General features: G+C 37.5%; 1 protein-coding gene across 1 annotated transcript in view; it reads right to left on the reverse strand.

Annotated features, from left to right (window-relative positions):
* The window catches only part of CATSPERE (catsper channel auxiliary subunit epsilon), a gene marked incomplete at both ends in the record, with an annotated part of 242,671 nt that overhangs the window by 210,646 nt on the left and 5,167 nt on the right, over window positions 1-26,858 (reverse strand). The window contains 3 exons of the mRNA XM_082833795.1: window positions 1,908-1,978; window positions 10,823-10,892; window positions 11,170-11,243. Coding sequence (XP_082689921.1) covers window positions 1,908-1,978; window positions 10,823-10,892; window positions 11,170-11,243 — 215 coding nt within the window. The remainder of the gene's footprint in view (window positions 1-1,907; window positions 1,979-10,822; window positions 10,893-11,169; window positions 11,244-26,858) is intronic.

Here is a 26,858-nt window from a genome sequence, read left to right on the forward strand (position 1 = left end):
AACAAATATTATACAAATAGTGAAATGATGAGAGTCTTCCTTTTAAGATCAGGAATAAAATAAGGAGACCTGCTATCACCCTTCTAAGAAACATTGTATTTGATGTTCTAGACATGCAGTAAGAATAAAAGGAATGGAAGCCATACTTATCAGAAAGAAAAACAAAATCATCATTATTTGCAAGTAATCTGATTTTTTTTAATTCCAAGAGAATATATAAATAAATTATCACAATATAAGAGTTTAGCAATGTTGCTGAATGCAAAAATCAACATTCAAAAGTAAATTGTATTCTATACAACAGGAATAACTCGTTAGAAATTGTAATTTAAAATTTTTGACTATTTATAATAGCAAAAAAAAAAAAGAGTACCTAGGAATAAGTCTAATAAAAAGGTCCTGGAACCTTTATTAAAAATTACAAAATCTTATTGGCAGACATGTAAAAAGACCTAAATAAATGGAGAGTTATATATTATTCAGGAGTAGAAAGACACCCCAAATTGATTAAAATATTTAGACAAATTATAAAAATCCCAGCTAAGGTTTTTGTAGAATTTGACAAACCAATTCCAAAAATTTATAGGAAGAAAAAATAGGTCCATGATATAGCTAAGAAATTCCTGAAGGAGGACAAGAGCTGGGGTCAGGGTGGGGTGGGTATTTGTACTATCACTTCTCAAGATTTAAAAAATAAAGTTATAGTAATACAGATAATGCAGCATCTGTTCAAGTATAGACAAATATATCAGCTAATCCATTTGTGGTTAACTAAAGCTAAATACTCTTAAAACACATTAATTACTTTTCTTTTGCATTACTTACATAACCTTGCTTCTTGGTAAGGCTCTGGGAGAGTGGCAGTAATTCAGAGAAGAATGGGTAAATGTGTACTCCTGGTGGGGCTTGCTGAAATCTAGCTATCAGGACTTTCAATTCAAAGGTTACACATAAACTACAGAGCCATCTGACTTAAAGGGACCATGTAAACCAGGACAGTGAAATTATCGGCAACAATTATGCTTTACTGAAGACACAAGTATTCTGATAGGTTCTGTTTGGGTCATATGGCCATCCTCACCTAATTGCTGTGGCCAATGAAATGTGGGGTTGTGGAGGTAGTACCACATAAATCACATGAAATTAATAATTTCACCACAGAGTAGGGGAGGGATGGTTCCCTCAAAGGAAGGGATATTAAGTACATAAAAAGAATTAGGTACATTACAGTCATCTGGAGAGCAGGGACCACATAAGACAGTTCTTTTTATCCTACACAGTATTTAGGATATGCTTGGACTATGATACCAAAAACAAAACAAAACAAAACAAAACTCTGACTCATTGATGCATTTTACTTATTGATTTTATAATGCGATTAACTATTTTTTCTTGTACCAGTTTTTCCTTCTTAGTTATATTCATTCACCATCATGTTAAAAAGAGTTTGAAGAGCTATCTAAGAAAACGAGAGTACTTTTGGAATATAATGTATACAGTGGAAACCAAAGAAGCCTGTAATCTGAAAAACCAGAGTCAATTTCCAATGCTATCTTTTAGTAGCTGCATATTTTTTCCAAATTATTTAACCTATCCAAGCTTACATTTCCTCATTTATAATAAAGATAGTAATACTTACATTTAACTGGTAATTATGAAAACTGACATAGCTAATTTACATAAAGTATGACCATGTAGAAGCAGTATTTGTTCAAATAGTGGTTGCTATTGTTATATTTACTGTTTGTTCTTCACTATTAGTTGGGCATTAGTTGGGTACATTTGAGGATATCTTGATTGGTGAATAAAAGCTTATATGGAAACTATAATGCAGATAATCAATTTGTGGTTAACTAAAGCTAAATACTTTTAAAACGCATTAATTACCTTTCTTCTGCATTACTTACATAACCTTATAATACCACAGAAAGCAAGTATGAGAACTGTCCACAGATAAATAGCGTTCTTCTTCTAAATCCTAAAAGAAAATGCAAAAGAAACTATGATAAATTTAGATGACTGATTGCTTCTATTATATTTGTCTTTATGAAATTATATATATACATCTTTTCTGTATATTTTAACCCCAGTTCCTAATATCTGGTCTTTGACCCTGGTTCCTGACACCTAGCTCCTAACACTTTTTAATTTCCTGAGTAATAGGTACGTCTGGCACAGAGCCCCTAAATTCCTTTTGTTCTAATGAGTTAACTCGGTGGGCTCCTGGCTGGGAACTGATCACTAGAAAAACCAACCCACGGTTAAAAGCTTGGAACTTTCAGCTCAGCCTCCCATTCTCAGCTCAGCCTCCCATTCTCAGCTCAGCCTCCCCCCATTCTCTGGAGAGTGGAGAAGGGCTGGAAAATGAGTCGATAATCAATCATGCCTACTTGATGAAGTCTCCATAAAAACCTTAAAGTATGAGAGTAAGAGAGCTTCCAGGTTGGTGGACACATCCACATGCCAGCAGGTGATGTACCCAACTGCACAATGACAGAAGTTCCTGTACTCAGAACCCTTCTGGACCTTGCCCTATGTACTCCTTGACCTTGTTGTTCATCTGGATCCTTTTACCATATTCTTTATTTTAACCAGTAAATGTGTTTCCCTGAGTTCTGTGAGTTGTTTAGCAAATTACTGAAATTGAGGAGAAAGTTATGGGAACCTGGATTTATCACCAGTCAGTCAGCAATTGGCAACTGAAGTGGGTGCAGTCTTGTGGGACTGAGCCCTTAACTTGTGGGATGTGACATTAACTCTAGGTAGACATTGTTGGAACTTTGAATGGTAGTACCCCCAGCCAATATAGGAGAATTGGTCAATGTTGAACCACCCTCCCCACCAATATCTGGACACAGAAGTGTTCTCTGCAACTGTACAAAGGAAAACAGTGAATTTTCCTCGAAAGTCTTCCTCAATGAAACACAACACAATTAATTTTCTTGTTTAATTGTTCTCAACAAGAGATGAAATTTCTTGCAAAGAAATGTTTGGCAATGCTTGGAGACATTCTTTGGTTGTTATAACTGAGGCCTTTTGAGTGCATTTCACACATACCTCCTTAAAGGCTGTAAGGTCTGATAGCACTATATATAAATGACAAATATATTCCTATATATACATGTATTAGTGTGTACATATTTTTTACATAACATTACACATTTATGTGGACTTCCAACACATAACAAAAGGGAGAGAAATCCTTTACTTCCTCAGGAATTGTGTTCATGAAACTGGGAAACACACAAACTCAAAAAGCCAAATTCAAATATTTTTCAATCTACAGGGATTGAAATGTGAATTACTATATACATCTGGCCTCTCCCACTTCACCCTGTCTACCTGTTTCCTGAAAATACAGGTTACTAAGTAAAAGGAAAGCAACAGAACTTAGAGAAACACTTTACTCATGGGGAAAAAAAAAAGTAAAAAGAAGGCACAAGCCCCAGAGTAAAGGCAGGACTTGTCACATGAAGTCTCTACACAGCAATGGCTTTAGATACACTTATGTGGGAACATCAACTATAAGGTGTGTGGCCAGTACTTTGTTATGAACTAGCACAGTGCCATTGCTTTAAAATTCCTTATTGTTAGGGGCGAAGTGAAGATGGCGGAGTAGGAGGACATATCCACTAGGTGCTGGTGGAGGACCTCAGACACCAAAGGGGACAGGAGGAATCCCCATGCCACCAGGTAGGACACAGGAAGGAAGGGGGGGGGAAGAAAAGTTGGAGGTAGGATGGGACTGGCACCCCTGAGGGAGGCTGGGGGAGGGGAGAGGTTCCTACACTCAGAGGGGTCCACTCATGGCGTGGGGATTGATGGGGATGGAGAGGGACCTTCTGGGGATTGGGGGATCAGAGGGGAACACAGCCAGCATCTCCCCTGCCACTTGCGCCCCGGCAAGCCTCCTGGGGTCCTGGGCCTGAATCCCTCCCTGGCCCCCTCTGGCCGGTCAGATCCTGGGCCTAAGTGCCCCCGCTGAGGCCTCTTCCAGCCGCACGGGTCCTGGACCTAACCCCCACCCCTCAACTAAGGGCTTTTCTGGCTGCACAGGTCCAAGGTCTAAGCCCTACGGCCCGCTAAGGCCTTTCCTGGCCACGCAGGTCCTGGGCCTGAGCCCCACAGCCCCCAGGCCTCCTCCAGCCTTTTTTAAAAAAATTCTTACCTTTTAATCTTATTTTTTATTTTATTTTTTCATTTTTAAAATTTTATATATATATATATATATATATTTGCTGTTGTGGTTCTGTTTTGTTTTGTTGTGGTGATTTCATTTTTATTTTTTCTATTGTATTTTTAATTTTTCTAATTTTATTTTATTTTTTCTTTATTGTTATTGTTCTGCTCTTTTTTGTTTGTTGCTTTTTTTTTTTTTTTTTTTTGCCACACTGTGTAGCTTGTAGGGTCTTGCCTGAGCTCCTGTGGTGGGTGTGTGGAGTCCAAAACACTGGAGTAACAGAGAAGCTCAGATACCAAGGAATGTTAATTGGTGTAAACTCTCCCACAGGTCCTCATCTCAGCACCAACACCCAGCTCCAACCAACTGCCTGCACACTCCAGTGCTGGATGCCTCAGGCCGAACAACCAGCACAACAGGATCAATAAGAACAAATCAATAAGAACGAGATGACCAAAAAAATGTGTTACAGATGAAGGAGCAAGGTAAAAACCTATAAGACCAAATAAATGAAGAGCAAATAGGCAACCTACCTGAAAAATAATCCAGAGTAATGATAGTATAGATGATCCAAAATCTTGGAAATAGAATGGAGGCATGGATTGAGAAAATACAAGAAATGTGTAACAAGGACCTAGAAGAACTAAAGCACAAACAAACAGTGATGAACAACACAATAACTGAAATGAAAAATACTCTAGAAGGAATCAGTACCAGAATAACTGAGGCAGAAGAATGGATAAGTAACCTGGAAGATAGAATGGTGGAAATAACTGCTGAAGAGCAGCATAAAGAAAAAAGAATGAAAAACTATGAAGACAGTCTCAGGGACCTCTAGGACAACATTAAATGCACCAATATTCGAATTATAGTGGTCCTAGAAGAAGAAGAGAAAGAGAAAGGGTCTGAGAAAATATCTGAAAAGATTAGAGTCAAAAACTTCCCTAAGATGGGAAAAGAAATAGCCACCCAAGTCCAGGAACTGCAGAGTCCATACAGGATAAACCCAAGGAGAAACACACCAACACATATTAGACAAACTAAGAAAAATTAAATTCAAAGAAAAAAATATTAAAAGCAGCAAGGGAGAAGCAACAAATAGCATACAAGGAAATCCCCATAAAGTTATCAGCTGATTTTACAGCAGAAAGTCTGCAGACCAGAAGGGAGTGGCAGGATACATTTAAAGTGACGAAAGGGAAAAACCTACAACCAAGATTACTCCACCCAACAAGGATCTCATTCACATTCAACAGAGAAATCAAAAGCTTTACAGATAAGCAAAAGCTAAGAGAATTCAGCACCACCAAACAAGGTTTACAACAAATGCTAAAGAAACTTCTCTAGGCGGGAAACACAAGAGAAGAAAAAGACCTGCAAAAACAAATGCAAAACAATTAAGAATATGGTAATAGGAACATACATATCGATAATTACCTTGAATGTAAATGGATTAAATGCTCCAACCAAAAGATCCAGAATGGCTGAATGGATATAAAAACAAGACCCATGTATATGCTGTCTACAAGAGACCCACTTCAGACCTAGGAACACATACAGACTGAAAGTGAGGGAATGGAAAAAGATATTCCATGCAAATGAAAATTGAAAGAAAGCTGGAGTGGCAATACTCATATCAGATAAAATAATCTTTAAAATAAAGACTGTTACAAGAAACAGGGAAGGACACTACATAATGATCAAGGGATCAACCCAAGAAGAAGATAAAACAATTATAAATATTTATGCACCCATCATAGGAGCACCTCAATACATAAGGCAAATACTAACAGCCATAAAAGGGGAAATCAACAGCAACACAATAATAGTGGGGACTTTAACACCCCACTTACACCAATGGACAGATCATCCAAACAGAAAATAAATAAGGAAACACAAGCTTTAAATGACACAATAGATCAGATAGATTTCATTGATATTTATAGGATATTCCACCCCAAAGCAGCAGAATTCACTTTTGTCTCAAGTGTATACGGAACATTCTCCAGGATAGATCACATCTTAGTTCACAAATCAAGCCTCGGTAAATTTATGACAATTGAAATTATATCAAGCATCCTTTCCAAACACAACTCTATGAGATTAGAAATCAATTACAGTAAAAAACTGTAAAAAACATAAACACATGGAGGTTAAACATTACACTACTAAATAACCAAGAAATCACTGAAGAAATCAAAGAGGAAATTTAAAAATACATAGAAACAAATGACAGTGAAAACACAATGACCCAAAACCTATGGAATGCAGCAAAAGCAGTTCTAAGAGGGAAGTTTATAGCAATTCAATCTCAACTCAGGAAACAAGAAAAATCTCAAATAAACAATCTAACCTTACAGATAAAGCAACTAGAGAAAGAAGAAGCACACACACACAAAAAACCCCAAAGTTAGTAGAAGGAAAGAAATCATAAAGATCAGAGCAGAAATAAATGAAATAGAAATGAAGAAAACAATAGCAAAGATCAACAAAACTAAAAGTTGGTTCTTCGAGAAGAAAACAAAATTGATTAACCTAGCCAGAATCATCAAGGAAAAAGGAGAGGATTCAAATCAATAAAATTAGAAATGAAAAAAGAGAAATTACAGCTGACAACACAGAAATACAAAGGACCATAAGAGACTACTACAGGCAACTATATGCGAAGAAAATGGACAACTGGAAGAAATGGACAAATTCTTAGAAAGGTACAAACTTTCAAGACCGAACCAGGAAGAAATAGGAAACATAAACAGACCAATCAAAAATAGTGAAATTGAAATTAAAAATCTTCCAACAAACAAAAATCCAGGACCAGATGGCTTCACAGGACAATTCTATCAAACATTTAGAGAAGAGCTAACACCTATCTTTCTGAAACTCTTCCAAAAGATTGAAGAGGGAGGAACACTCCCAAACTCATTCTATGAGGCCACCCTGATACCAAAACCAGATAAAGATGTCACAAAAAAAGAAAATTACAGACCAATATCACTGATGAACATGGATGCAAAAGTCCTCAACAAAATACTAGCAAACAGAATCCAACAACACATTAAAAAAATCATACACCATGATCAAGTGGGATTTATCCCAGGGATGCAAGGATTCTTCAATATACACAAATCAATCAATGTGATACACCATATTAACAAATTAAAGAATTAAATTACTAATAATATAATTAAAGTTAATTAAAAATTAAAGTTAATAATTAAATTATTGTCTCAATAGATGCAGGAAAAGCTTTTGACAAAATTCAACAACAATTTATGATAAAAACTCTCCAGAAAGTAGGCATAGAGGGAACCCACCTCAACATAAAAGGCCATATATGACAAAGCCACAACAAACATCATTCTCAATGGTAAAAAACTAAAACCATTTCCTCTAAGATCAGGAAAAAGACAAGAGTGCCCACTCTCACCACTATTATTCAACATAATTTTGGAAGTTCTAGCCATGGCAGTCAGAGAAGAACAAGAAATAAAAGGAATCCAAACTGTAAAAGAAGAAGTAAAACTGTCACTGTTTGCAGATGACATGATAGTATACATAGAAAATCCTAAAAATGCTACCAGAAAACTACTAGAGCTAATCAATGAATCCGGTAAAGTAGCAGGATACAAAATTAATGTACAGAAATCTCTTGAATTCCTATACACTAACAACGAAAAATCTGAAAGAGAAATTAAAGAAACAATCCCAGTTACCACTGCAACAAAAAGAATAAAATACCTAGGAATAAACCTACCTAAGGAGGCAAAAGACCTGTACTCAGAAAACTATGAAACACTGATGAAAGAAATCAAAGATGACACGAACGTATGGAGAGACATACCATGTTCTTGGATTGGAAGAATCAACATTGTGAAAATGACTATACCACCCAAAGCAATCTACAGATTCAATGCAATCCCTATCAAATTAGCAATGTCATTTTTCACAGAATTAGAACAAAAAATTTTACAATTTATATGGAAACACAGAAGACCCTGAATTAGCCAAAACAATTTTGAGAAAGAAAAACAGAGCTGGAGGAATCTGACTCCCTGACTTCAGACTCTACTACAAAGCTACAGTCATCAAAAGAGTATGGTAACGGTACAAAAACAGAAATATAGATCAATGGAACAAACAGAAAGCCCAGAGATAAACCCATGCACCTGTGGTCACATAAGCTACAACAAAGGAGGCAAGAATACACGATGGAAAAAAGACAGTCTCTTCAATAAGTGGTGTTGGGAAAACAGGACAGCTACATGTGAAAGAATGAAATTAGAACAATCCCTAACACCATACACAAAAATGAACTTAAAGTGGATTAAAGACCTAAATGTAAGACTGGACACTATAAAACTCTTAGAAGAAAACATAGGCAAAAACCCTCTTTGACATAAATCACGGCAAGATCTTTTTTGACCCACCTCCTAGAGTAATGAAAATAAAAACAAAAATAAACAAATGGGACCTAATGAAACTTAAAAGCTTCTGCACAGCAAAGTAAACCATAAACAAGATGAAATGACAGCCCTCAGAATGGGAGAAAATATTTGCAAAGGAAGCAATGGATAAAGGATTAATCTCAAAAATATACAAACAGCTCATGCAGCTCAATATCAAAAAAAACAAACAACCCAATCAAAAAATGGGTGGAAGATATAAATAGACATTTCTCCAAAGAAGACATACAGATGGCCAAGAGGCATGTGAAAAGATGCTCAACATCACTATTTACTAGAGAAATGCAAATCAAAACTATAATGAGGTACTGGTCACAATGTGCATCATCGAAAAATCTACAAACAGTAAATGCTGGAAAGGGTGTGGAGAAAAGGGAACCCTCTTGCACTGTTGGTGGGAATGTAAATTGATACAGCCACTATGGAGAACAGTATGGAGGTCCCTTAAAAAACTAAAAATAGAACTACCATATGACCCAGCAATCCCACTACTGGGCATATACCCTGAGAAAACCATAATTCAAAAAGTGTCTGTACTACAATGTTCATTGCAGCACTATTTACAATAGCCAGGACGTGGAAGCAACCTAAGTGCCCATTGACAGATGAATGGATAAAGAAGATGTGGTACATATATACAATGGAATATTACTCAGCCATAAAAAGAAACGAAATTGGGTCATTTGTAGAGATGTGGATGGACCTAGAGCCTGTCATACAGAGTGAAGTAAGGCAGAAAGAGAAAACCAAATATATATTAATGCATACATGTGGAATCTAGAAAAATGGTACAGATGAACCTATTTGCAGGGGAGGAATAGAGACGGAGACGTAGAGAACGCACGTGTGGACACGGGGGAGAAGAGGGGGTGGGATGAACTGGGAGATTTAGATTGACATATATACACTACCATGTGTAAAATAGATAGCTAGTGGGAACCTTCTGCACAGGGAGCTCAGCTCGGTGCTCTGTGATGACCTAGTTGGGTAGGATGGGTGGGAGGGAGGTCCAAGAAGGAGGGGATATATGTATACATATAGCTGATTCCCTTCGTCGTACAGCAGAAACTAACACAACATTGTAAAGCAATTATATTCCAATAAAAAATTCCTTATTATTATTGTTGACTAGAGAGGATTCAACATCACTCTTATTTAATTGCATTCACATAGCTTTCCTGAATTGAAGAAAATGTAGTGGAATACAAATAAATCTGCTAGAAATGGCTTTTTAATTGTTGATATTGTCATAGGAGTATATGATCTGAGACCCACTTATCTGGGAGTACTGTTATCATTAAGGTGGTAACTGGGGCTTTAATATATTTATTAATAAAAAAGCTAATGTAAAAATCATATATGGTGATCCCCTCTTATCCATGGGGGATATATTCCAAGACCCCCAGTGGATGGTTGAAACTGCAGATAGTACCAAATCAGCCCTATATATACTGTTTTTTACTGTACATACATACCTATGATAAAATTTAATTTGTAAATTAAGCACAGTAAGAGATTAACAACAATAATAATAAAGTAAAATAATTATATCAATATGATCTTTTTTCTTTCCTTATTTAGTTAAAAACGTTCACCTTTTCACTTAAAGGAAGCACTTAATTGCTTCTCTTTGGCATATCTGAATTGCCAGAATCACTGTTCTTGCACTTTGGGGGCTATTATTGAGTAAAATAAGGGTTACCTTCACACAAGCATTGTGTTATCACAAAAATAGATCTGATAACTGGCACAGGTACTAAGTAACTAATGGGTAGGATATGCCAGACAAAGGAATGATTCATGTCCCAGGTAGGATGGAGTGGGATGGCATGATAATTCATCATGCAACTCAGAAAAACTGCAATTTAAAGCTTGTGAATTGTTTATTTCTGGAATTTCCCATTTAAATTTTTTGGACCACAGTTGACTGTGGGTAACTGAAAGCAAAGAAGGTGTAACCATGGATAAGTGGGGAACTACTGTATCAGTTCATAACATATTTTGCTATGAGATACATCTAAAAATTAATGATATATTGACAATAATTTAAAAATACCTCTTATAGTTACAATTCAACTATTTAAAACAGGTTAAGTTAAAACATCAAAAATAAGGCAAAATAAAATGTAACAGGGATAATTATTTAAGATTTACTAATTTATCATTAAAATCAACTTACTGGGCCCATAACAATTGGTTTTATAATCTGAATACCAGGAGAAGAACAACGTAGTTCTGTCTTGGGTGATCTAGCATTTAAAAACAATGGGAAAGGAGAAATAAGTATAGATGCTTATGAGATTCCCCTACTACTTTTTAAGCCTAATAACTTCCATTCTTTGCTAATAAGAAAAATAAAAAATATAGCAATAGTTTACTTCTCTCCTATTTTCAAAGTGATTTTGCCTTTCTTTTCACATCTATTAATGAAAAGAAATTTACATTAAATCACAGCCTTGAATCTGAATGTCCACACTATATGAATGGTTTTTACTCATACATTGAATTTCACAGCAAAAATCTTACCTTTTATTTTTTATAGAACAAGTTCCCGGCACACTCCACTCAGAAAATAATGTTCCTTCATACTCTAACTTAATCTGGAAAAGAAGGTAAAATAGCTCAAACAAAAGTCTGCTCTAAAATTTTTTATCTCAGTGTTTAGATGTAGGGCTCAATTTTCTGAGTCATTATTTAAAGAGAGAATAACTAAAGCTCAATCCCTTTGAAATTGTACAAGTAAAGGAAAAATAACAACTTTTATGGGACATTTCAATAGTCTGCCCCCAACTATAAGATTTTTATTTTATTTTACTTCAAAAGTAATCTATCAAGTGTCTAGAAGGTGGCACTTAAGGTGATACAATCATCATAAATTTCTTCAGTCGCATTTTCCTTATTTCTACTTTTTTTCCTGCTTCCACATTCTTTCATTTATAAGCTCTTTCTTCCTGGAAGTATGCTCATACAATTTCTAACATTATCAGTCTTAGTCTCAACACTGGTCATCCTCTTCAGCCAGAGTTGGAGCCCAATTTCACCTCCTAATATTGTTACATAAAATTACGTACATATACATATGTATACAGTTTTATGTATATATACATATATAAATATTGTTTCATTGGTTTTACTTGAATGGGGATTATAATACCAGCTATCTCATAGATTTGATGATATAGGATTAATGAACAGTGTATAAGAAGATAAAAGAGAAAAGTTCACCAGAAGCTATGACACGACCCTGTAGTATATAAAGCAAAATTTGATAGAATTACTAGAAGATATTTTAAAAGTCACAAATATAGTGGTAGGCTTTAACACACTTTTTTCAAGCCATAGATTAAACCTGAAGAAAAGGTAGTTACAGTTGACCCTTGAACAACTCAAGGGTTAGGGGCACTGACACTCCACATAGTGGAAAATCTGTCTATAGTTTATAGTTAGGCTTCTATATATGAAGTTCTTCAGTATCAGTGGTTCCACATCCACAGGTTCAGTCAACCTTGGATTGTGTAGTACTTTAGTATTTACTATTGAAAAAATTTCTTTGTATAAGTGGAACAGTTCAACTCAAACCTATGTTGTTCAAGGGTCAACTCTGTGTGCTTGTGTGTGTGTGTTTCTAAAATTAACCAATACAAAATATATTCTTTTCAATCTCACATAGAACATTACCAAAATTGACCACATTTACAAAGGAAGTGTTAGCCAATCTCAAAGTACTATTATCACACATATCGTGCCTTTGATATTAATGAAATAAAATAATTAGAATTTCTCATAAAGTTTATCAGAAAAAATTTTAGGATATTTGTAATCTTTTTTTTCCTCATCTTTATTGGAGTATAATTGCTTTACAATGGTGTGTTGGTTTCTGCTTTATAACAAAATGAATCAGTTATACATATGTCACTGGTAATTTGATAGGGATTGAATCAAATCTGTAGATTGCTTTGTGTAGTATGATCATTTCAACAATATAAATTCTTCCCATCCAAGAGCATGGGATATCTTTCCATTTCTTTGAATCATCGTCAATTAGCTTTACTAATGTTTTGTAGTTCTCAGCATATGTCTCTCATCTTTCTGGTGAGGTTTATTCCTAAGTATTTTATTTTTTTCACGCGCTCTTAAAGGGGATTGCTTGCTTACATTCCCTTTCTGATATTTCATTGTTAGTATAAAGAAATGCAACTGATTTTTGTATGTTAATCTTGTATCCTGCTACCTTGCTGAATTTGTTTATCAGTTCCAGTAGTTTTTGTGTGGAGTCTTTAGGGGTTTCTATATATAGTATCATATCTGCATGATGACAATTTTACCTCTTCCCTACCAATTTGAATAGCTTTTATTTCTTTTCCTTGTCTAACTGCTGTGACTAGGACTTCCAATACTATATTGAATAGAAATGGTAAGAGTGGGCATCTTTATCTTGTTCCAGATTTTAGTGGGAAGGCTTTCAGCTTTTCACCATTGAGTATTATATTGGCTGTGGGTTTTTTATAAATAGCTTTTATTATATTGAGATATGTTCCCTCTATACTCACTTTTGTACGGGTTTTTATCATGAATGGATGTTGAATTTTATCAAATGCTTGTTCTGCACTATTGAGATGATCATGCGGTTTTTGTCTTTTCTTTTGTTGATGTGTTATGTCACATTGATTGATTTGTGTATGTTCAACCATACTTGTGACGCTGGGATGAATCCAAGTTGGTTATGGTGTATGATCTTTTTTATGTGTTGTTAGATTCAGTTTGCTAATATTTTGTTGAAAATTTTTGCATCTATATTCGTCAAAGATATTGGCTTGTAATTTTCTTTTTTGGTAGTCTTTGGTTATGGTATCACGGTGATGATGGCTTCATAGAATGTCTTTGGGAGTCTTCCTTCCTCTTTGATCTTTTGGAAGACTTTGAGAAGGATTGGTGTAAGTTCTTCTTTTTATGTTTGGTAGAATTTGCCTGTGAAGCCATCTGGTCCTGGACTTCTGCTTGTAGGGAATTTTTTCTATTTCACTTCTAGTGATCTGTTCAAGTTATCCATTTCTTCTTGATCCAGTTTTGGTGGGTTGTATGTTTCTGGAAATTTGTCCATTTCTTCTAGGTTGTCGAACTTGTTGGCATACAATTGTTCTTAATAATTTTTTTTTTTGTCTTTCTGTGGTATCCATTTTGATTTCTCCTCTTTCATTTCTTATTTTGTTTCCTTGGATCTTCTCTCTTCATGGGGAGGCTGGCCAGAGTTTTTTCTATTTTGTTTACCCTTTGAAAGAACAAGCTCTTGTTTTTATTGATTTTTTTCTATATTTTTAAATCTCTATTTTATTTCCTCTCTGATCTTTATTTTCTCCTTCTTTCTGCTGACTTTAGGTTTTGTTTGTTATTCTTTTTCTAATTCCCTTAGGTGGTGTGTTAGGTTATTTGAGATTTTTCTTGTTTCTTAAAGAAGGCCTGCATTGCTCTGAACTTCCCTCTAAGAACTGCTTTTTCTGCATCCCATAGATTTTGTATGGTGGTGTTTTCACTGTCATTTGCCTCAATGTATTTTTAAATTTCTTCTTTGATTTCACTGTTGACCCACTAGTCTTTTACTAGAAGGTTGTTTAGTCTCCATGTAATTGTTTTTTTCTCATTTCTTTTTCTGAGGTTGATTTCTAGTTTTATGCCATTGTGGTCAGAAAAGATGCTTGAAATAATTTCTATACTTTTAAATTTGTTGATGTTTGTTTCGTGCCCTAGTATGTGGTCAATCCTAGAGAATGTTCCATGTGCACTTGAAAAGAATGTGTATTTTGCTTTTTTTGGATGTAATGTCCTGAAAATATCAATTAAGTCTAACTGTTGTATTATATCATTTAGGATCTCTGTTGCCTTGATTTTCTGTCTCAAAGATATGTCCACTGATGTGAGTGGGGTGTTAACATCTCCTACTTTACTGTATTCCTGTCAATTTCTCCCTTTGTTCGGTAGTGTGTATATGTCAATGCCACTCTCTCACTTCATCACAGCTTACCCTTCCTCCTCCCCATACCCTCAAGTCCATTCTCTAGTAGGTCTGTGTCTTTATTCCCGTCTTTCCCCTAGGTTCTTCATGACCTTTTTTTTTTTCCTTAGATTCCATATATATGTATTAGCATACAGTATTTGTTTTTCTCTTTCTGACTTATTTCACTCTGTATGACAGACTCTAGGTCCATCCACCTCACTACAAATAACTCAATTTTGTTTCTTTTTTGGCCGAGTAATATTCCATTGTATATATGTGCCACATCTTCTTTATCCATTCATCTGTCAATGGGCACTTAGGTTGCTTCCATGTCCTGGCTATTGTAACTAGAGCTGCAATGAACATTTTGTTACATGACTCTTTTTCAATTATGGTTTTCTCAGGGTATATGCCCAGTAGTGGGATTGCTGGGTCATATGGTAGTTCTATTTTTAGTTTTCTAAGGAACCTCCATACTGCTCTCCATAGTGGCTGTATCAATTTACATTCCCACCAACAGTGCAATAGGGTTCCCTTTTCTCCACACCCTCTCCAGCATTTACTGTTTGTAGATTTTTTGATGATAGCCATTCTAACTGGTGTGAGATGATATCTCATTGTAGTTTTGATTTCCATTTCTGTAATGATTAAGGATGTTGAGCATTCTTTCATATGTTTGTTGGCATTCTGTATATCTTCTCTGGAGAAATGTTTATTTAGGTCTTCTGCCCATTTTTGGATTGGGTTATTTGTCTTTTTGATATTGAGCTGCATGAGCTGCTTGTAAATTTTGGAGATTAATCCTTTGTCAGTTGCTTCATTTGCAAATATTTTCTCCCATTCTGAGGGTTGCCTTTTCGTCTTCTTTATGGTTTCCTTTGCTGTGCAAAAGCTTTTAAGTTTCATTAGGTCCCATTTGTTTATTTTTGTTTTTATTTCCATTTCTCTAGGAGGTAGGTCAAAAAGGATCTTGCTGTGATTTATGTCAGAGTGTTCTGCCTATGTTTTCCTCTAAGAGTTTGATAGTGTCTGGCTTTACATTCAGGTCTTTAATCCATTTTGAGTTTATTTTTGTGTATGGTGATAGGGAGTGTTCTAATTTCATTCTTTTACATGTACCTGTCCAGTGTTCCCAGCACAACTTATTGAGGAGGCTGTCTTTTCTCCATTGTATATTCTTGCCTCTTTTATCAAAGATAAGGTGACCATATGTGCGTGGGTTCATCTCTGGGCTTTCTATCCTGTTCCATTGATTGATATTTCTGTTTTTGTGCCAGTACCATATTGTCTGGATTACTGTGGCTTTGTAGTATAGTCTGAAGTCAGGGAGCCTGATTCCTCCAGCTCCGTTTTTCTTTCTCAAGATTGCTTTGGCTATTCCGGGTCTTTTGTGTTTCCATAAAAATTGTGAAACTTTTTTGTTCTAGTTCTGTGAAAAATGCCAGTGATAGTTTGATAGGGATTGCATTGACTCTGTAGATTGCTTTGGGTAGTACAGTCATTATCAAAATGTCGATTTTTCCAATCCAAGAACATGGTAAACCTCTCCATCTATTTGTATCATCTTTAATTTCTTTCATCAGTGTCTTATAGTTTTCTGCATACAGGTCTTTTGTCTCCTTAGGTAGATTTATTCCTAGATATTTTATTCTTTTTGTTGCAATGGTAAATGGGAGTGTTTTTTAATTTCACTTTCAGATTTTTCATCATTAGTGTATAGCAATGCTAGAGATTTTTGTGCATTAATTTTGTATCCTGCTACTTTACCAAATTCATTGATTTGCTCTCATAGTTTTCTGGTAGCATCTTTAGGATTCTCTATGTATAGTATCATGTCATCTGCAAACAGTGACAGCTTTACTTCTTCTTTTCCGATTTGGATTCCTTTTTTTTTTCTTCTCTGATTGCTGTGACTAAAACTTCGAAAACTATGTTGAATAATAGTGGTGAGAGTGGGCAACCTTGTCTTGTTCCTGATCTTAGTGGGAATGGTTTCAGTTTTTCCCCATTGAGGACGATGTTCGCTGTGGGTTTGTCATATATGGTCTTTATTATGTTGAGGGAAGTTCCCTCTATGCCTACTTTCTGCAGGGTTTTTATAATAAATGGGTGTTGAATTTTGTCGAAATCTTTCTCTGCATCGATTGAGATGATCATATGGTTTTTCTCCTTCAATTTGTTAATATGGTGTATCACATCGATTGATTTGCGTATATTGAAGAATCCTTGCATTCCTGGGATAAACTCCACTTGATCATGGTGTATGATCTGTTTAATGTGCTGTTGGATTCTGTTTGCTAGTATTTTGTTGAGGATTTTTACATCTATGTTGATCAATGATATTGGCCTGTAGTTTCCTTTCTTTGTGACATCTTTATCTGGTTTTGGTATCAGGGGGATGGTGTCCTCATAGAATGAGTTTGGGAGGGTTCTTCCCTCTGCTATATTTTGGAAGAGCTTGAGAAGGATAGGTGCTAGCTCTTCCCTAAATGTTTGATAAAATTCGCCTGTGAAGCCATCTGGTCCTGGTCTTTTGTTTGTTAGAAGATTTTTAATCACAGTTTCAATTTCAGTGCTTGTGATTGGTCTGTTCATATTTTCTATTTCTTCCTGGTTCAGTTTCAGCAGTTTGTGAATTTCTAAGAATTTGTCCATTTCTTCCAGGTTGTCCATTTCTTTGGCATAGTGTTGGCTGTAGTAATCTCTCATTATCCTTTGTATTTCTGCAGTGTTAGTTGTTACTTCTCCTTTTTCATTTCTAATTCTATTGATTTGAGTCTTCTCCCTTTTTTTCTTGATGAGTCTGGTTAACAATTTATCAATTTTGTTTAGCTTCTCAAAGAACCAGCTTATAGTTTTATTGATCTTTGTTGTCATTTCCTTCATTTCTTTTTCCTATATTTCTGATTTGATCTTTATGATTTCTTTCCTTCTGGTAACTTTGGGGTTTTTTGTTCTTCTTTCTCTAATTGCTTTAGGTGTAAGGTTAGGTTGTTTATTTCAGATGATTCTTGTTTCTTAAGGTAGGATTGTATTGCTATAAACTTCCCTCTTAGAACTTCTTTTGCTGCATCCCATAGGTTTTGGGACGTCGTGTTTTCATTGCCATTTGTTTCTAGGTATTTTTTGATTTCCTCCTTGATATCTTCAGTGATCTCTTGGTTATTAAGTAGTGTATTGTTTAGGCTCCATGTGCTTGTATTTTTTACAGATTTTTTTTACTGTAATTGATATCTATTCTCATAGCATTGTGGTCGGAAAAGATACTTGATATGATTTCAATTTTCTTAAATTTACCAAGGCTTGATTTGTGACCCAAGATATGATCTATCCTGGAGAATGTTCCATGAGCACTTGAGAAAAATGTGTATTCTGTTGGTTTTGGATGGAATGTCCTATAAATATCAATTAAGTCCATCTTGTTTAATGTATCATTTAAAGCTTGTGTTTCCTAATTTATTTTCATTTTGGATGATCTATCCATTGGTGAAAGTGGGGTGTTAAAATCTCCTACGATTGTGTTACTGTCCATTTCCCCTTTTATGGCTGTTAGTATTTGCCTTATGTATTGAGGTGCTCCTATGTTGGGTACATAAATATTTACAATTGTTATATCTTCTTCTTGGATCGATCCCTTGATCATTATGTAGTGTCCTTCCTTGTGTCTTGTAATAATCTTTATTTAAAGTCTATTTTGTCTGATATGAGAATTGCTACTCCAGCTTTCTTTTGATTTCCATTTGCATGGAATATCTTTTTCCATCCCCTCACTTTCAGTCTGTATGTGTCCCTAGGTCTGAAGTGGGTCTCTTGTAGACAGCATATATATGGGTATTGTTTTTGTATCCATTCAGGCAGTCTACATCTTTTGGCTGGAGCATTTAATCCATTTACATTTAAGGTAATTATCAATTTGTATGTTCCTATTCCCATTTTCTTAATTGTTTTGGGTTTGTTATTGTAGGTCTTTTCCTTCTCTTTTGTTCCCTGCCAGAGAATTTCCTTTAGCATTTGTTGTAAAGCTTGTTTGGTGGTGCTGAATTCTCTTAGCTTTTGCTTGTCTGTTAAGATTTTAATTTCTTCATCAAATCTGAATGAGATCCTTTCTGAGTAGAGTAACCTTGGTTGTAATTTTTCTCCTTCATCACTTTAAATATGTCCTGCCACTCCTTTCTGGCTTGCAGAGTTTCTGCTGAAAGAGCAGCTGTTAACATTATGGGGATTCCCTTGTGTGTTATTTGTTGTTTTTCCCTTGCTGCTTTTAATATTTTTTCCTTGTACTTAATTTTTGATAGTTTGATTAATATGTGTCTTGGCATGTTTCTCCTTTGATTTATCCTGTATGGGACTCTCTGTGCTTTCTGGACTTGAATAACTATTTCCTTTCCCATATTAGGGAAGTTTTCAACTATAATCTCTTCAAATATTTTCTCAGTCCCTTTATTTTTCTCTTCTTCTTCTGTGACCCCTATAATTCGAATGTTGGTGTATTTAATGTTTTCCTAGAGGTCTCTGAGACTGTCCTCAGTTCTTTTCATTCTTTTTTCTTTATTCTGCTCTGCAGTAGTTATTTCCACTATTTTATCTTCTAGGTCACTTATCCGTTCTTCTGCCTCAGTTATTCTGCTATTGATCCCTTCTAGAGAATTTTAAATTTCGTTTATTGTGTTCATCATTGTTTGCTTGCTCTTTAGTTCTTCTAGTTCCTTGTTAAGTCTTTCTTGTATTTTCTCCATTCTATTTCCAAGATTTTGGATTATCTTTACTATCATTTTTCTGAATTCTTTTTCAGGTAGACTGCCTATTTCCTCTTCATTTGTTAGGTCGGGTGGGTTTTTACCTTGTTCCTTCATCTGCTGTGTGTTTCTCTGTCTTCTCATTTTGCTTAACTTACTGTGTTTGGGGTCTCCTTTTCACAGGCTGCAGGTTCGTAGTTCCCTTTGTTTTTGATGTCTGTCCCCTGTGGCTAAGGTTGGTTCAGTGAGTTGTATAGGCTTCCTGGTGAAGGGGACTAGTGCCTGTTTTCTGGTGGATGATGCTGGATCTTGTCTTTCTGATGGGCAGGTCCACGTCTGGTGGCATGTTTTGGAGTGTCCGTGGCCTTATGATTTTAGTCAGCCTCTCTGCTAACGGATGGGGTTGTGTTCCTGTCCTGCTAGTTGTTTTGCATAGGTGTCCAGCACTGTAGCTTGCTGGTCGCTGAGTGAAGCCGGGTCTTGGCGTTGAGATGGAGATCTCTGTGAGATTTTCACCATCTGATATTACATGGAGCTGGGAGATCTCTTGTGTACCAGTGTCCTGACGTTGGCTCTCCCACCTCAGAGGCAAAGCCTTGACCTGGCTGGAGCACCAAGAGCCTTTCATCCACATGGCTCAGAATAAAAGGGAGAAAAAATGAAAGAAGAAAGAAAGAAAGAAAGATAGAAAGAAAGAAAGGAAGGAAGGAAGGAAGGAAGAAGATAAAATGAAATAAAATAAAGTAAAACAAAGTTATTAAAATAAAAAATTAAGAAAAAAATTTTTTAAAGTAAAAAGAAAAAAAAAACGGATAGACAGAACCCTAGGACAAATGGTATACGCAAAGCTATACAGACAACGTCACACACAGATGCATACACACACACACTCAGAAAGAGAGAAAAAGGGGGGAAAATATATATATCTTTTGCTCCCAAAGTCCATCTCTTCCACTTGGGATGATTCGTTGTCTATTCAGGTACTCCACAGATGCAGGGTACATCAAGTTGATTGTGGAGATTTAATCCGCTGCTCCTGAGGCTGCTGGGAGAAATTTCCCTTTCTCTTCTTTGTTCGCACAGCTCCCGTGGCTCAGCTTTGGATTTGGCCCCACTTCTGCGTGTAGGTCGCCCAAGGGCATCTGTTCTTCACTCAGACAGGACGGGGTTAAAGTAGCAGTTGATTCGGGGGCTCTGGCTCACTCAGGCCGGGGGGATGGAAGGGTACGGATGCGGGGCAAGCCTGCAGCGGCAGAGGCTGGCATGACGTTACAACAGCCTAAGGCGCGCCATTTGTTCCCCCAGGGGAAGTTGTCCCTGGACCACGGGACCCTGGCAGTGGCGGGCTGCACAGGCTCCCAGGAGAGGAGGTGTGGGTAGTGACCTGTGCTTGCACACAGGCTTCTTGGTGGCAGCAGCAGCAGCCTTAGCGTCTCATGCCCGTCTCTGGGGTCCGCGATGATAGCCGCAGCTCACGCCCGTCTCTGGAGCTCCTTTAAGTTGCGTTTTTAATCCCCTCTCCTGGCGCACCAGGAAACAAAGAGGCAAGAAAAAGTCTCTTATCTCTTCGGCAGCTCCAGACCTTTTCCCAAACTCCCACCCGGCTAGCTGTGGTGCACTAACCCCCTGCAGGCTGTGTGTTCACGCTGCCAACCCCAGTCCTCTCCCTGGGATTCGACCTCCGAAGCCCGAGCCTCAGCTCCCAGCCCCCGCCCACCCCGGCGAGTGAGCAGACAAGCCTCTCGGGCTGGTGAGTGCTGGTCAGCACCGATCCTCTGTGTGAGAATCTCTCCACTTTGCCCTCCGCACCCCCCGTTGCTGCGCTCTCCTCCACGGCTCCGAAGCTTCCCCCCTCTGCCACCTGCAGTCTCCGCCCGCGAAGGGGCTTCCTCTTGTGTGGAAACATTTCCTCCTTCACAGCTCCCTCCCGGTGGTGCAGGTCCCTATTCTTTTGTCTCTGTTTTTTCTTTTGCCCTACCCAGGTACGTGGGGAGTTTCTTGCCTTTTGGGAGGTCTGAGGTCTTCTGCCAGCGTTCAGTAGGTGTTCTGTAGGAGTTGTTCCACATGTAGATACATTTCTGATGTATTTGTGGAGAGGAAGATGATCTCCGCGTCTTACTCTTCCACCAGCTTGAAGCTCCCCTCTGCCTGAGAAATTCTTTATCTCTCCTTCTATTCTAAATGATAATCTTGCTGGGCAGAGTATCCTAGGTTACAGATTTTTCCCTTTTAGGACTTTGAATATGCCTTGCCACTCCCTTCTGGCCTGCAACTTTTCTGCAGAGAAATCAGCTGATAGCCTTATAGGGGTTCCCTTGCAATTAACTCTGGTTTTATCTTGCTGGCTTTAGAATCCTCTCTTTAACTTTTGCCATTTTAATTATAATATGTCTTGGTGTAGGTCTGTTTGGGTTCATCTTGTTCAGGACCCTCTGAGCTTCCTGTACCTGGATATCTGTTTCCTTCTTTAGGTTTGGGGAGTTTTCAGCCATAATTTCTTCAAATACATTTTCAATTCCCCTTTCTCTTTCTTCTCCTTCTGGGATCCCCATTACGCATAGATTGGCATGCTTTATATTATCCCATAGGTCTTTTATATTGCTTTCATTTTTTTTCACTTGGTTTTCTGTCTGCTGTTCTGATTGTGTGATCTCCATTATTTTAATCTTCCAGATCACTTATTAGCTCTCTTGCATTATTCACTCTGCTATTCATTGCCTTTAGCTCAGCTTTTGTCTTGGCAAATGAGTTCTCTAATTTCTCCTAGTTCCTTTTTATAGTTTCTGTTTTCTTTTTACAATAACCAGCATATCTATCAACAGCCCTTCTTAATTCCTTCAGCATTTTCATTATCTCCTTTTTGAACTCAGTGTCTATTAGACTGAAGAGGGCCGTTTCATAGTTTGTTCTTTCAGGGGAATTCCCTTGATCTTTTAATTAGGAGTGGTTCCTCGGCTTCTTCATTTTACTTATATTTCTCTTGCTCTATGAATTTAGGAGAAACAATATCCACTGTGGTCTTGGAGGGCTATTTTTATGTGGGAGCATCCCTTGTGTAGACTGTATGGGTTTAACATTTTTGGTGCAAGTGTTGTTTTGAGTACGGATGCCTGCTGCCTCTTTCCTTGGTGTGTGCTGGCTGTTATCCCCTTGATAGGAGGTATGACTGGTGTTGTGGTGGACAGAGCCTGCACTGGATGTTGAGCAGGTCCTCCTCTTTGCTCTGTGGTTGTCACTGCCCTGTCGGGGCAAGGTTTGCTCCTTAGTTTTAGGAGTAGAAGCCTCAGATCCATTTCTGAGCTGTGTTTCTGAACTGCAGTGCATGGTATGTGGGATTGGAGTGCTCTCACTGGGAGAGCAGCCACTGAATATTCCTCTGCCAGAGCTGTTCACTGGTGAGTGTGCTCTGTTGTGTCACCTTTCACCCATTGTGCAGGCTCACAAAGTACACAGTTGTTGGCACTGCCGTCAGCCCCATCTCAACCATGCGCATGCCGGCAATCAGCCCTCATGTCTCTCAGGCACTGTTTTCACAAGGCCACCAGCGCGGATCCACTGAAGTCAGGTGCCAGGACTGGACTAGTCACACACCTGGACCTGCTGTGCAAGCTATGGAGGCAGCCCAGATCCTGACCTGGGTCAGCCCCCATGTGCATGCACCCACAAGGCCCACAGCTGCTAAGGCCAGACCCGTCCCAGCCATGGGAGCACCCATTGTCTGCTCGGATGTCCTACGGGCGCTGAATTTACAAAGCCGATGGTGGAGGTGTAAATCAGCGGCTCACACAGCCATGGGGAGAGATTCCAGCCCTACCTCCTAAATCACACAGCCCTGGGGCTCAACTATGATTTCAGCCCTGCCTCTGCATGTGGGCAACCCATTGGCCTGCTCCCGGAGCCTGCCAAGGTGGCACCTGGTGCCAGAGCCTGCTGAGGTGTGAGCCCACCAAGGTGGTAGCTGGAGCTTGCGAGCCTGCCCTGGCAGCGGCAAGAGAGTAGGAGTTTACTAGGCAGGTGCCTGCTGAGGTGGTGGATGGAGCATGCACTCCTGGAGCCCATGGAGGTGGAGGCTGGTGCAAGGAGAAAGAGGCTGCTATGGCAACCCCACTCCTCCCTTTGTGCACCACTTAACAATGGAGCTCTGTTTCTACAAGCCTGGGTTTCTTCCGCAAACAACCCTGGTTGTGGCTGAAATACACTCCAGCCCCTTCAGGCTGTCTCCTCCACACAGCCAACATCAGTCCTCTAAAACCTGAGTTTCAGCACTCAGTCCCCACTCGTAACAGTGGATGTGTGTCTCAGGCTGGGGCATGCAGGGTGGTGGCACGACCATCTGTGCAGGTCTCTCTCTGTTCTGCCTGCCACAAACCAGTTGATGCATTCTCCTCTGAGCATGTGAAGCACCCTTTCTGTCCTGGTTGATCTCCCCACCAGGGAGGGGGCTTCCCTGGGTGCAGGAACCTTTCCTTTTTCACAGCTCCCTCCCCAGGGTGCCAGTCCTGTCTCACTTCCTCTTTTGTTGTTCTTTTCATCCCACCTGGTTACGTGAGGATCTTTCTTGTCCTTTCAGGTTTTTGAGGTCTTCTGCTAGTGTTCAGTAGGTATTCTGTGAGAACTGTTCCACTGTAGATGTATTTTTGATGCATTTGTGGGAGGAGGTGAGTTCCACATCCTTCTACTCTGCCATCTTTATTCCTCTCCCCAACCATTATCAGGTAAATTACTTATCTCCATTTCTTTAAGGGTTTTTTTTGCCCTGAGGTTTTATCTTATTGTTTGGAACATATTCCTCTGTTATTTCATTTTCCTTGACTCTTTGTTGATTTCTACAGTAGATGAAACTACCATCTCTCCCAGTCTTGAAGGCATGGCCTTGTGTAGGAGATGAGCATATTGTTCAACCCTGCGCTAGCTCTTGGTTATCTCTCCTTGTGATTGTCCAAGCAGCCTATTTCATTTTTAATAGCTCCTAGTAGTTGAGGATGTGCCAGGACCTGTCAGTGTCCCAAATGGGAGAATCTGTCAGCACCTAGATTCATGCTGATTAGCATCCAGATCCTCAGGCAGCAGCTTTGAAAGTGTGCAAATATATACTGTCCTGTGGGATTGCAAGCATATAAGCCCCACTGGCCACCAGAGGCAGGCAATCTGTGCTGATTCCTAGACAGCAGTCACAAAAATCAGGGCTCCAGATGAGTGTACAAGCTCCCATCTCAGAAATACCAATGAACTGTAATGAGGCAGAGGGAGAATGCAAAGACAGTATCCAACAGTGTATGTTCCCTAAGAGCACCTTCATGTGTGCCAATCCTCATGCTGAAATTTCAGGAAAAGCAAAAAGGTGGGGAGGGACTTTTTAAAATACTTTCCATCAAGAAGATTCATGGACTACTTAATCCCTGAAGTATTATGCATACTTAATATTTTCTTTCTCTGAATATTACTTTCAAGCAAGCACAATACCACTGTTTTTATCATCTACTCTCTTGACTTTTGTCTAACTTCTGCTCTGATAATCAAACTCTAGCTCCTAATCTGCATTTCTGCAATTACATAACATTTTTGTTTTGGGGACCATTTATCAATTAAAACTGAAACATTTCTGTAACCTACATAAAAGTGATAAAGGAACAGTAGAAAAGAAAAAGGGTGATTTTAAAAAAAGACTAATAAAATGGTCAATTTTTACCAAATTTAACAAAGTTCTTCAAGAAAAGAATTTAACAAAGTTCTTCAAGAAAAAAAGATGAAGTACATAAACAAATAATATTAGAGAAATACAGTAACTACAAATAGAAATTTAAGTGGTATGCAAAGATTATAAAGAAATGGATAGCAATAAATTTTAAGACAAATGCACATTTTAAAAGGAAATATAGTTTTAATAACCTAAGTGGGAAAAGAATTTGAAAAAGAATAGATATATGTATATGTATAACTGAATCACACTTTGCTGTACACCTGAAACTAACACAACATTGTTAATCAACTCTACTCCAATATAAAATAAAAATTAAAAAAAGGAAATACAGTTTACATAGATTCCTTTTGCCTGGTTTTGAATAATGTAAATACAACAATATCTGTAAACAGAATATGAACGTAAACTGATACAATTACTTTGTAAAATCTTTTGGCACCATCTACTAAAGCTGAACATATGCACATGCCTTATGACTTATCAATTCCACTCCTAGGTATACACCCAGCAAAAATACATACATATGTTAAGCAGAAAATAAGCATAAGAATGTTCATAGCAGCCCTAATCACAGTAGACTAAAAATGGAAAAAACTGATTGTTTATCTAGAGTAGAATGATATATATATTGTTGTATGTTAATTCAATGGAATATACAGAATTGAAACTCCAACTACATGAAACATGTTGCAGAGAGGATCCGTCAAATCTACCAATAGGAAAGAAGAAAGTTCAGAAATCAACACATCCATATATAAAACAAAGATGATACCAGAAAAAATAATAAGGAAACAATAAATTTTAAAATACATGCTGGTTCATTCTATGGAGAAAGTAATGTAAATGCCTACCTTATATTATACACAAGGTGGGCTCCAGATATTACTTATGACCTTTATTTGAAAAGTAAAAATATAAATCATATAAAAGAAAATGTAGGATAAAAATCTGTGCAATGAAGCGTAGGCAAAACTTTTTCTTAAATAAAATTCAAAAAAAGTATAAACTGTAACATCAAATAAGGGATGGGATAGCTCAACAAAAGTCATCTTTTAAAAAAAATAAAGTATCCATGGACAAAGTCAATGGTTAGATGAGTAGATGAGAGGCTAGGAAATGATAACTAAAATATTTAAAATCAACATTTGACTAATACATAGAGTGGAATATAGACAATGCTCTGTAAATCAACAAGAAAAGGGTAGAACATTAAGTGGAAAATGGGCAAAAATGAAAAGGCAATTCACAGAAGAACCCTGCATAAATATGGCAAATGATACACAAAATCACTAGTCATCAGAGAATTGAAAATAACAACAGCAGTAAACTATTACTATGTAGTAATGAGATTGGTAAAAAAAAATGGGAAATTCAATAATACCAAATTCTGGTGAAGATGTTCACGGTGTAAGAATATAAATTGTGATTGCCATTTTGGAAAAAATCTTGCAGAATTTAGTTAAGTTAGGTGTCTGCTTCCCTATGCCCTACCAACCATAGCTGAAAAATTATTGCACAGATTCATAAAAGGACATGTAGAAGGGCATTCATCACAATGTTTTCTGTGGTGGTAGGAAGCCATTCATCCATCATTAGGGGGTGCAATAGATAAATAATATACACACACACTAGTAATCAGGCGTCATTAAGTGTACTAGACAGTGTTGAATTTAAAAAGTAATGTAAAGAAGCAAGTCTATAGCTTGGGTGACCATACATCCTGGTTTGTCTAGACAGCTCCGATTTATACCTATTGTCCCAGCATAACTGTTAATAGCACTATCTT

Source organism: Leucopleurus acutus (assembly GCF_964270905.1).
Source record: "Leucopleurus acutus genome assembly, chromosome: 2".
Classification (NCBI taxonomy): Eukaryota; Metazoa; Chordata; class Mammalia; order Artiodactyla; family Delphinidae; genus Leucopleurus; species Leucopleurus acutus.